The sequence below is a fragment of the Centrocercus urophasianus genome, unplaced genomic scaffold (assembly GCF_019232065.1).
Source record: "Centrocercus urophasianus isolate 14NV4802_14NV808 unplaced genomic scaffold, USGS_Curo_1.0 seq_11, whole genome shotgun sequence".
NCBI lineage: Eukaryota > Metazoa > Chordata > Aves > Galliformes > Phasianidae > Centrocercus > Centrocercus urophasianus.
The window spans coordinates 58,016,609-58,028,803 of NW_024884253.1; the positions used below are offsets into that span (position 1 = coordinate 58,016,609).

The 12,195-nt window shown below is 42.8% G+C and overlaps 2 protein-coding genes across 3 annotated transcripts in view; one reads left to right on the plus strand and one right to left on the minus strand.

The window, feature by feature from the left end:
• The window catches only part of LOC122169536, a 37,857-nt gene extending 31,872 nt beyond the window's left edge, over positions 1-5,985 (plus strand). Inside the window, exon 16 of the mRNA XM_042835776.1 lies at positions 665-5,985. Coding sequence (XP_042691710.1) covers positions 665-720 — 56 coding nt within the window. The 3' untranslated portion in view covers positions 721-5,985. The remainder of the gene's footprint in view (positions 1-664) is intronic.
• On the minus strand, positions 3,853-12,027 carry PDCD6 (programmed cell death 6). 2 transcript variants are annotated; one of them, XM_042835797.1, is made up of 6 exons: positions 11,920-12,027; positions 9,037-9,098; positions 7,462-7,506; positions 6,572-6,724; positions 5,945-6,054; positions 3,853-4,394 (listed from the first exon to the last, which is right to left on the minus strand). In XM_042835797.1, exons 1-6 carry the CDS (start codon positions 11,979-11,981, stop codon positions 4,296-4,298), a joined length of 531 nt encoding a protein of 176 aa, XP_042691731.1. In that variant the 5' UTR covers positions 11,982-12,027; the 3' UTR covers positions 3,853-4,295. The 2 variants fall into 2 exon arrangements, with proteins under 2 accessions (XP_042691731.1, XP_042691723.1); XM_042835789.1 differs by having other exon boundaries at positions 6,566-6,724; positions 11,920-12,026.
• Between the last annotated feature and the right edge of the window lie 168 nt (positions 12,028-12,195).

Below are 12,195 nucleotides of genomic sequence, written 5' to 3' on the forward strand. Positions count from 1 at the left end.
GCTCGTACAGAGATAATCAGAGATAATGAGCAGTTCAGAAGCTCAGATAAGATGTTTGGTGAAGATGCTGTTGGTCCTGCTCCCAGTGTTTTGAACAGGCTGGAAGGAAAAGATATACCTATGATGACTGGGGTGCTCAGACAGCTGGCTTCATGTTATCCAGCAATTGTAAGATTGTGATTAGTGAAGTGAAATTTCCCGAATTGAAAGTTTTGTTTGGATCATCTTGCTAGCTATATTTTCTATTGGGGAAGGGGATACATTGGCATAGATTAAAAAAGAAAAAGAAAAAAATGTGCAGAACCAAACTTGGGTGGAATTGTTGAAAGTATGCAAAATGGATCAAATGCATTGGGATAGCAAAACAAATGTTACCAAAGAGCTGATTTGTTATCTGATTTTTTTTTTTCCATTTGGAAAAATACTCCTTTATGTTAGAAAAGTTTCTGCTTTGGAAATAGATTGTAAAATATTTCAAGGCCATTGGACATGTACTGTCATACAGCTGCCTTTGGGTGTGACTTTGGACAAATCTAAGTTGTGCTTATGTGCGAGAACCAGGAAAGTCAGTTAGCAGTAAAACTTTCATTTAAATAATCTCTGATGTATTGTGTGAGATAATGTGAAAAAGAATTAACTTTGTTTTTTAATTTCCCCTTTCTAGAACTAAATATTCAGATGCTAGCCAGTGTGCTAATAGAAGCTAGAGGAAAAGATTAAGGAACAACAACAGCTGAACTGGAAGCAGATGAACAGACTCAAGAATCTCCGTATCTTGGATTTCAGGAAAGAGACTGCATTTAAGTGTGTTTTTGGAAGGGGAAAGGGAGGTAGAGTGTTATCTTTTTTATGATATTAAATGTAGGTGGAACACAAACTTGCACATAATGGAGGTGAATACTATTTTTTTTTAGGCTTTTTTAAATGTATTTGTTACATCTTGGCGTATTGGAGAAAAATCTTCTGTTTTTTTTTTTAATAACATTGACATATGTTAATGTTATTTTGTCAGCAAAAAGCTGATCACCCTTTAACGACCTTCCCCACTCAGAAAAAAGAGGTTTGCTTTTATGTTAATTTTTGGGGTAAGAACACTCACTGAAAATACAGATCTGTTGTTTGAAAATCCAAATGTGCTGCTCTTCACACAAATTTCAGGTCAGTTCAGTTAACTTAAGCCTTTATAGTTGGGGGTTTGTAGAAATAGATACACTACATTTCTGTTTAATGAGGGTGTGACGTTATTTCGTTTTATTTTTGCACAGCAGAGACGTACAATATCTGAGCTTTTATATCCTGTTGAGAATGAAACTTGTGAATCAACTTAAAAATTCATTTGAGAAATGGATCCATGCTGAAATGGAAAAGTCTTCATTCTTTGTGCTGACAAAAGCATACTGAGACATAGTAGAACCCATATGGCAATTGCATAATAATAGGGGAAACTAAATAATCAAAATGACACACTAACAGAAATGAGCACCAGTTCATTGTGTTTACCAGTGGTCTGTACTTACATTTCTTCTCTCTGCACTTCTGAGCAGTAAGCTCACCAGTGCTTACCTTTAGATGTCTGCTGTATGTAATATATAGCTAATGTGGGGCTAAGGAAAAGGACTAGCTTGAGTCTAGTTTACTCCCGGTACTCTGCTCTGCTTTTCACTGCTCTGTTATGGGCTGTCATCTTTCTTTCTAACCATAGCTGGAGTATTTTTCTCTGCACATTAAATACTTGTGCTGAACTCAGGTTTGTCTTCATAAGCTATACTAATATATTTTTGCATTCACAAAAAATAACTTTTTGGACGTCGTCACGTAAATTTGTAACATAAGAGCAACAAAGCAATTGATGATAGGGCACACACACTTGATTCTCTGAAATTCTATTCTTGTTTGAACTGTGCATCAGAATCCATCTGCTTTCCTTTTTCTTCACTGCCTCCTTTTCTCCAGGAAGTGTAGTGCAAGTAAGTTCCTGGAAACAGAAAAACTGAATGAGAGTTAAGGTTTTTTCAGCTGAGGTCTTCATATAGAGGGTTTTTCTTTCTGCTTTTGATTCCTTGTGGGATTTTACTGTCAGTACTGTATATTCCAGTGGCATACAGTGGCTGAATGATCTCTTCCCCAACAAGATGCTCTTTCTTCCTCCGTGTTCCCTTCTTATTTTTTGTTCTGGGGAACAGTTCCTGTTCTTGCCTGTTGCACAGGATGAGTGGTCTCCCAGCAGGGGAGGGAAGTTGTGTCATCCTTTCAGTCACTTCTCCAATTAGTCTTATATAAGAGAAGACCTCGTCCTGTTTCTGTTTTCCTGTGTTGGCCGATTTCCCCGAGTCAGCTTCTGGCTACTTGCTCCCAAGGAACCTCTGTGCCCTGTCTTGCCCCTGTGTAGTAGAGCACTGGAACAGAACGAGTGCTGTGTGTGTTCCTGTTTCTCTGGGCACTGGGCCTTCTTTGGGAAACAAGCTTTACAAGGTAGGTATTGATGGGCTGCAGACCGCACTGCAAATGTTTGCCATCCAGCAGCAGTGCAGCTACACCACGCCCTTGGGCACCGGGCAACGTTTCTGAAGGTGTACCAGAGCCTTTTGAACCAATTTTAGTTTTCCTTCAAACACCAGTGATAAAAATCTGGGATCGAACATGCTTTAGGGGTAGCTTGTGTATTTCCCAGCCGAGTTCTTGTTATTGTTACTTGCTTTTTCTTCAGAAGCAGCTTTCCCCCTGAGCTGAGGCATTCCAGTTGGTCGCTGGTGATTGTTCTATACCAATACAGCTCCTTTAGGAAGTGCTGGCTCCAGTTCTACAGCAGTGAAATATGATGATGCTGGCTGAAAAAAAAATGACTTGACTTCCTTCACAGGCCACAACCCGGGTAATTCCTCTGATGTCAGCTTTTTTGGTTTTAGCTTTGCAACCTTGGACCTATGAATGATCCTAGATGTATTGGGTTTCATTTGGTCAGGAGAATTGTCGAGGGGGACAAATTCCTTTGCAGAAGGGAGTGGGAAGCTCTTTCCGGTGGAGCATCTCAACGGGAAGCTCTTCAAGTGGTCTCTGATATTGGTTTGGCACTGTCTGTTCCCCCAGCATCTCACAGGAGCAGCCCATTGGAGGCTAAGGACACCTTTTAGGTGTTCTGAGTCTTTTAGGAGAACCTGTTATTTCCCAATGTCTGTGCTGTAACCATTTGTCAGTGATATTTCATAGAAAGATGTTTAGAAAATGTTACCAGTGTCACTAAGGATCTGTTGCATCATTACTGGACAACTGGTGGTAGTTTTTCTGCCCCACAGCTGCCAGATACTATAACTTTGTAAATATATCTTGAAGAATAACAGCTTTGGGTAGAAGAGGTATAAGACTTTCTTTCAGAGTAATCCTAGGGAGTTTGTTAACTTTTACTTCTTCCAGGTTGCTTCTTGAAAGCAACTGCGTAAAAGGAACCTTAAGTAAGTGCTTTTAATATATTTCTGCTTGTTTTCTGTTTGTAAATGTTGAGATTGAAAGGTTTTGAGAATGCTTGACCATCAGGGCCGCTGCAGAATGGATGCTTCACGCAAACGGAAAGATTATTTGCATTAAGAGGGAACTGTATATCCAGAGGATTTAAGAGTTTGAAGGGAATTAACTGAAGAAGATGCAGCGTTGGAAATTAATGTGAAGAAGTTATCTTTAAAAATGGCCTAAGGATACCCTGAAAGAAGCAGCTAGAAAGTAAAGACAGAAAGCAGAGAAGGCCATCCCTCTTAAGTGGGAGGGACCGTGAACTGTAAAAACAAACGAAAAAAACAACCTGCAACACAGGAACACAGCCACCACCCTCCAAAAAACTGTACAAATGTAGACTGTAAATGTTGGTCTAACATTTTTACTTCATTTTAAGTTCTGTATTAAAAATTAATACATTATACTCTTATAAAAGTAAGGCACATGCAAAACATGTTGTGCAACTTCGGAGTTTTAACTCTTACCAACTAACAAGCATTATTTTAATTCGGCATTTCTAAAGTGTCCTTTGTCCCCATGCAGGATATGTGGAAGAAAGTTAAGTCAGACAGGGCACCAGTTACGTCTAGATTCTGTGCTTTGTTTGCTACAGTAAGCATGATATGGCTGATCTTAGAGTTGTAAAACACAAAACCAAACATTGATTCTAAAAGCGATGATGACGTACATACAAAATTTACGGATGTGAAATTATATCCATTACAATACAGCAATTATCTTATTCAGTACACGATGATTTGGCAACTCCAGTTTGTGTAATGCCAGCGGGGGCTTCTTAGATGTCAATGTCATACAATGCTGAAGACCATACAGAGGTACTGCTCGTAGGACACCTGAATCCAGCCATCCTGATCAGTATCATAACGTCGGAATACATCAGTCAGCCTCTAAATATGTGGAGAAAGAAAAAACATCTTTGTGTACAGGGAAAGATCAGACTGCCCCACTTTCATCTATGAATGCTGCTGCTTTGTGCCTTTTGTAGACATGGCATGGTGTCAGGCACACAGAGGGAGCTCTTTGCTGTGTTTCATGCTTGAGCTGTTCAGTGGATCTGATTCTGTGATCTCAGGACACACCTAAGCCTATCTAAGCTTTTATTTATAAGCCAGAACACTTTTTATAGCTGGCTCTTCAGGAGCTGGAAACAGCAAAATTCTTGCTACCTTTGAGAGTCAGCTGCAGCCAGGAGCTGAAGAGTACTATTACTAGTTTTCCATCCCAGTCAACTCAATATATCACTAATATCTCAGCTGTCTCTGAACAATCCCCCAGAGGACTGGGGGTGCTGGCAGCAGACCAGAACAGCTACCTCTGGTTTCACTAACAGCACATGAATGATGAGCAATGTCAAAGCCCTCTTTGCTAGAATTTAAGTTGATAGCAAATCAAAATTGGCTCATATTTGCAAGTGAATATAAAAGCAATACATGCTTCAGCAGCAGCATTTGATTAAGGCTACAAACATAAAGCTAAAGAAGAACAAAGCACTTAGGCAGATAATGAGGATCCCAATTACACAGAATCAGAGTTGCAGGGGTTGGAAGGAACCTCTGGAGACAACATTTAAGTCCAACCCTGGAGACTCGTTTCTCTTCTTATTGCGTGCTGGAAGCTAGCTTAAGGTACAGTGGAAACACTAGATGTGTTAAGAAAAAAAAAAAGGAAAAATTCTTCTTCCATTCTCTTACTAAAATTCAGCTTGACCTTTGCTGCAGTTTCCCAGCTTTTCCTCAGAGTCTCGCCTACATTTCAGAAACGCTAGAGACACTTACATAAACCATTCAGTGACTTCTTTCTAAACAGAAGAATATAGCTGCAGAGGGACAGCCTCTTTCCTTTTTCTCTTGCTCCCCATAAACATTCCTGTAACTGAAAGGCTGGGTTGGTTTTCTGTTGCTGTTTGGTTTTTGTTTCATTTTGTTTAAAATGTCTTTTACTACCATTGCCCCTTCAGGAACAGCAGAGATGAAAGATCAAATAATTTAGCTGTTAGGTCAAAAATCTTGTAAATCAGAGCCTTAGACTGAAATAGAAAATCCTCACAACTTAGATTGCAAGAACATCTTTTTGGAGTACACTCAAGAGGGCAACATGGGACATAACACACTCCAGCGTGAATGCATCCAAGACCCAAAGAAACTGTATATCATAGCTAATGAAAAGAACACTAAATGAGTCTGTATTTCATTTTTTCACCCCATTAAAAATACTTAAGAGGTCAAAAACAGCTTCAGATTTACTTATATGGGATGCAAATAGATAACGAGTGAAGATCTACAGCTGCAGATGTTTCTAGCTCTCTCGTGCACTTTACTGAAGTGGATCGTTAGTCATAAGCAAGTTCTAGTTCCGGTATTATAAAGCGAGAACCATAAAAGTTGAACACAACTTTGTTTTTTTTCAATTGCCATTAAAAGTACATCTCCTTTCTTACCTGTAAAACAACACAGCACTGAATAAAGTCATCGAAAGCAACTTGGCCTCTTCCCTGTCTGTCAAACTTCCGAATAAGGGTATCGTAGAACTGATCAGACAGCCGGTAACCTTGGACAAGAGAAATCCTTTAGGATGATTCAATTACTACAGTGTTTCTGGACAGAGTGCTGGGTTGTTCAGCAGGCGTGGGCAACAGAAGCAGAAAACAGAAGTTACGTGAGACTTGTTTTTTCCTGCTGTCTACTGAACAACACAGGTGCACAAACAGAAGGCATGCAATATAAACCATGCTCAATAACAATAGTTACACACGGTATAGTAAACATCATTATGGATTAAAGTGACCATTGATTTACTCACAGAATGGAAAGAACAGTTCACACACATGTACTAGCACGTGCACTTTCATTTCCTGCATAAAGGGAAATACTTCTAAAAAGCAAGCCAACAATGCAGGGTTGCAACTGTGGCAGTGTCAGTAAGAGGCCCCTCGTCCTGCTGCCTTTCACATGTCTCGTTTCTATTTCTAATCATGGGTCCCAGCAGTAGAGCCCCAACAATACCAAAGTCATTCGATGACGTAGTCCAATCATAAAAACTGTAATTACAAATGAATTACCAAAACCTGTTAGTGCTTGCTTTAGTTCATTTTTGTCAATCATTCCAGAATTGTCTCTGTCATACGTTCGAAAGACATTCTGCCAATCTGTGATGTACTTCCAGACTCCAGTGAATTCATTGAAATTCACACCACCTTTGTTCTCTCTGTCAAACATGCCTGAAATAAAAAAAGAAAGCCATGTAAGAACCTCAGCTCTGCCAAGTCTGGAGGAAGGTCTGCTGGTATTTTAAGAAAGAAACGAGTGCTTTAGGGAGTACTGAAAACACGCGAGGAATTACTAAAGTGACATTTAAGTCATTCACCAAAGGAGGAAAGGATAAAGCAAGAAAATCAGAGTGAGTTACAGAATATTTATTTTTCCTGTGTTTTCATTTCCAATTTCAAAGCATTCAGGCTTTGACTGATAATCCAGTGACAAAATGAGAAAGGACTCATTTTCTTAAGACCCATGAGAAAGCCTACAACATCTACAGACTGCCAGAAGCATTGGAACATTGATTACAGATACCATCCCCTTCACGGAGATTGCATTGCACATTGGATGGAATTCTGACTGCTGCTGAGCAAGTTTTAAATACAGGGCATTCATTTATAGTTCAAAAGGGTCAATACTTCAGTTCATATCTTACAACTACTGAGGAAAAAAGAACAAGACTGAGAAAACCATGGATTCTTTACAGTCGCAGATCAGCTCACCGACACCACAACCAGACTGGTTCATCAGACCTTTAAATGTGCCTTCAACTTTACAATAGAAAAACATAATGTACAAGTACTGTGATAATTGTATGTATTTGTTTCTCTGAAAATAGTCTGCAACAACTGCTTTCTCAAACTGGAGCTGAAAAACCAACAGAGTCTTTGCCTACTTCACAGCACGCAGCCATACTCACCAAGAATTGACCTGACTGTCGCTGGATTGAATGGAGTCCACGTGCCTGAAACAGAAAGAATTACTTTGTTCCTCCAGGCAACATTCAAAAAAGGCAACTGAACAACAAGCAAACAAAAACCCACAAGAACCATAAGTAGTGAATTCTGAGCTAAGCAAGTCAGCTCCTCGACGTTTAACAAAGCTGCTTTGAAGTAACTGTGGTCTTGATGACTTCTGACAATGCTTTACTGATATTGCATAGAAACCCAACATTTTTCAGGCTGAAAAAAAAAAAAAACCAACAAAAAAACCAACAACCCAAAATGCAAACTAAAATCCAGCTGAGAACCAAAGCCTTAGAAGAGCCAAGAATAAGTTTTTTCTTCCCAGGTTGTCGGGAGTCTCACTCGTTTCTCATCAGTGAAACTAAAAATCTGACTATTTCCTATTCTACAGATGGGTCACTCCAGGACATTGAGTGAAAAGCACAGGTTCTTAACATCACAGGGCTACACAATGCAACAGTTGAGTTTTGTATAAATCCCCTCTCCATGCTGAATTAAAAGCATTGTTTAAATCAGCGTTTTCAGGCCAAGAAATGTTACTGCTTAGACAGGCCTGAGCACAGCCATGTGAAGAGGAGCTTTGGACTTCTGTGAACAGCTGCTACTGAATGTGGAAAGGCTACTTGCTTTGGACCAGTTTTCACTGGGTTGGAAACACTGCGGAGTTCTAAGGAGCAGAGTATGTTAACTTATTTCATGTAGAAAATTTCAATAGACAGATTCCATACAGAGAAACCATAGCAACATCAGTGCTGAAGAACTGCACTGATTTCAGCTTGTTCAGCCAGCCAGCAACAGACTGCCTCCTCCTCCCCTGACACAACAAATACCTGGGCATGTCAGCGCAGGAGAGAAAATAAAACAACAAGAGGCAACGAGGCAGCACAGGATTTTACTATGCAAATAACTCTACTATGCAATAACCCACCCTTCCCAGATACACATACTGCTATTTGCATAAATCTGACATGTTGAAAAGCTGATTGTCAAGAACACATTGAACTTCAATATACAGTGAGAACAGTGAATACTTTCTTAGTATTACATTCTTTTGGCCCATGTTGGACTGTGACGCACAACCCTCCACAGAGGATATATTCTGGAAAAAAAACCAACACCACCACCCCGAATCACCAGAAGGAAGGAAAATGTGACTACCGGAAAAAAAAGTCTTCTGTTTTTATTTGGCTTCCTCGAGTTATTTGACGGTGCCCTAGTTAGCGATTCAAGCTAGGTCTGAAGTACACCTTTCTACTTGGTTAGGAAAAAAAGTGGGAAGAAAAATGCCTCATTTAAAAATAAAAAATTGCCACCTTCACTTCCTGCACCGTACTGAATGAAAAGCTCTCACGTGCAGGAAAAAGGCTGGCTGTAAATGTCTGACCTTTGCTCTGGTTCAGAAGGAGAGGTGCAGTGGAGATGAGCGCGGAGCAAAAAGTCAAGAACAAATGAGTCAAGTAGTCAGACTGGCATGAAATGTAGCATGAAGTCCACAATAGGCCTCCTTCCCCCTTTACAGACTTACTTACCATTGGATAGTGCCTGCTGAAGCTCTGTATCTGAGATTACTCCACTCCTGTCTTTATCAACCCTGGAGGAGGGGAGAAAAAGTGGCATGCTTTAAGTTGCTGAAATTAACAGGATGTAGCTACAAGCCTCAGCATTTCTGTTCTTACCAAATAAAATGCAAATAGGATTCATCTTAAAAAAAAAAAAAAAAGTAAATCATTTTTTAGTCAGTCACAGCCACTGCAAATTAAATGCTTCACTCACACTGATAAGACATTCTGGATATGAGTTAAGAAAGCTCTGAGTTTTCTCCATAAGAACGCGTGACACACAAACACACTGACAACAGAACTGTTTGGGCATAACTCAAGGAGGCAGCTTCCCTCTGTTTCACACAAGGGCTTTCCCCCTGCACCTGCCAGTTTACTGCCTCTCCATTCCAACCATTCCAAAGTCCTGCCTCACTGATCCCTGTGCAAAAGCAGAGGGTCATTTTGTAGCAGCTGGGGCTGCTCTGAGCTGACATGAGCAGCACGGGGCTCTGCTCACAGAGCCACCCCAAGCCCCACTACCAAACTTTGCCATGTAAGCCTAGCAGAGTTACAATCTGCTTATCTTGTTCTCGACCATCAGTCAGCTTAGAGCAGATCCTGCCCCTGTACTCAGCATTGGTGAGGCCTCACCTCAAGTACTGTGTTCAGTTTTGGCACCTAAGTACAGAAAGGACATTGAGGTGCTGGAGCAGGTCCAAAGAAGGGCAACAAGGCTGGTGAAGGGCTTGGACAATGTGCCCTATGAGGAGAGACTGAAGGAACTGGGGCTGTTCAGTCTGGGGAAAAGGAGGCTGAGGGGAGGCTTATCGCTGTCTTCCAATAACTGAAAGGTCCTTACAGCAAGAGCAGGGTTGGTTTCTTCTCACTGGTGACAGGACAAGGGGAAATGGCCACAAGTTGCACCAGGATAAGTTTAGGTTGGATATCAGGAAAAACTTCTTTACAGAAAGGGTTGTTAAGCACCGGAATAGACTCCCCAAGGAGGTAGTTGCGTCCCCATCCCTGGATGTGTTTAAAAACCATTTGGAGGTGGTGCTCAGGAACATGATTTAGCAGGGGGCTGTTAGAGTTAGGATAGTATCACAGAATTGTAGGGGTTGGAAGGGACCTCCAGAGATCATCGAGTCCAAGCCCCCTGCCAAAGCAGGTTCCCTACAGCAGGTCGCACAGGTAGGCATCCAGGCAGGTCTTGAACATCTCCAGAGAAGGAGACTCCACCACCTCCCTTGGGCAGCCTGTGCCAGTGCTCCGTCACCTCACTGTAAAGAAGTTCCTGCGCACATTTGTGTGGGTTGTGATTGGACTCGATGATCTTTAAGGTCTTTTCCAACCTGAGCAATTCTACAATTCCACGAATCTTCCTCACAGCCACCAGGTATCTATTCTGGAATTCAGCTACCCACAATACAGCAATTAGGATCCAACCGTGAAGGTGACACGGCTTGGGCACTGAGTACTGCAAGGTGCTCCTGCCAAGCCTTCACAGGCTTAGCTCTTGCTGCAAGAATTCGCCACGACATCTGGAATGCGCATTTGTGCTTGGTTAGTAGAAAAAGAAACAGATGCCTTAAAAATACCCAAACATTAGTATGTGTAACTAGAAACTGAAGCCTGTGCTTCAGCTGATCATTTACCCTCTGTTCCCCTAAGATGCTCTTGAATGTATTGAACAAAGATCCCAGAACTGCTGCATCTATCAGTGCAACAGAAAACCACATGCTTTCCCCTTCAGCCAGTTATTTATACACCAAAGGATTTTCCCTTTCATTCTATGCCTGCCAGATTTCTCTAAAGCTGTTTGATGCTTATTTATGTCGAAAGCCTCTTTGGAAACTATTTGGACTACATAAACTGTAGCAGTTTTATCCATATCTATAACCAGTCCCTTGTCCAACACACTCATACAGTGGTAGCCTTGCTAGCTGCATTATTTAAAATGGTCCTACTGGTGGAGAAGGCAGAAAGTCCACCTGCTTCTTTCTGGACCAGCTGAAACTGGGAAATAGCATCACACGTATTTCCTTCAAGTTCTCAGATAAAGTGCTTTTACACAAGGGTGGTGGACAACTGTCACCTCTCTGAGTCACTCCTGTATTAGGCCAGGCAGTAACTCTTACTCACTGCTGATCCAAACCTAGCACTCTTTGAATCACAGAATGGCTTGGGTTGGAAGGATCCTCAAATCCCACCCAGCCCCACCCTGTGCTGTAGGCAGGGCTGCCCCCCAGCTGCTCAGCTGCCCAGGGCCCCATCCAATCTGGCCTTGAGTGTCTGCAGGGATGGGGCACCACAGCTTCTCTGGGCAGCTGTGCCAGCACCCTCTCACTGCCCTTTGAACGAAGAATTTCCTCCTAACATCCGATCTAAATCACTCTTCCTTTAGTTTAAAGCCATTCTCCCTTACCCTATCACTACCTACCGGTGTAAAAAGTCAGCCTCCCCCCTGCATATAAGCTCCTCCCAGGTAGCAGAAAGCCCCCCCGAAGCCTTCTCTTCCCCAGTCTGAACACACCCAGAGCCCGCTTACTCCATACCCGGCCTCCCTGTTACCGGAGCCCAGCCGGACCCTTTGACACATCTCCCACAAAACGGGCCCGAGGGACGAGCTTCCCCAGGCTCTTCACCCTCCACAGACTGCGGCACTCCCGGATTCCCAGCAGGTAACCTCCCTCGCTCTACCCCGCCTCCCCCAGCCCTCCTTACAGCTCTCCCTTGGATTCCCGCCGCGGGAACGCAGCCGCAAAACTCGGCCGACGCCCAGCGCCCGTCAGAGGCGTCCAGCCCCCTCCCAAAGCCCGCTCGCTCCCCGTACCAGCTCGGCGAGCGACACCGAGCCCTCCGCGGCCTCACCTCTGGAAGACGTTCCACAAGAACGAGGGATCGGGAAGCCCCATTCCATGAGGCGCAGCCATAACGGCCGCCCCAGCCCGGACAGCGCGAGCTTTATTCCGCTTCCGGGGGCGGGCCGAGCGGGCGCGGAGTGACGTCACCAGACCGCGCCCACGCCGGGAAGCACGAGAAAAGGCGCGTGACGCCCGTCGCCATGGCGACAAGAAGCCGATGCGGCCTACTGTGTAAAAATTAACTTTTAAATGTAAAGCTCGTTCCCTCCTCAGCCAAAACACA

What these genes read in the sequence shown, in the direction of transcription:
- PDCD6 (XM_042835789.1), bottom strand. Translation starts at nt 11,981, where the DNA reads ATGGCTGCGCCTCATGGAATGGGGCTTCCCGATCCCTCGTTCTTGTGG. An exon ending in TTGTGGAACGTCTTCCAGAG is followed by an intron (nt 9,099 to 11,919) that starts GTGAGGCCGCGG and finishes CCCCTCCTCCAG; the next exon opens with GGTTGATAAAGACAGGAGTG. An exon ending in TCAGCAGGCACTATCCAATG is followed by an intron (nt 7,507 to 9,036) that starts GTAAGTAAGTCT and finishes TTTCTGTTTCAG; the next exon opens with GCACGTGGACTCCATTCAAT.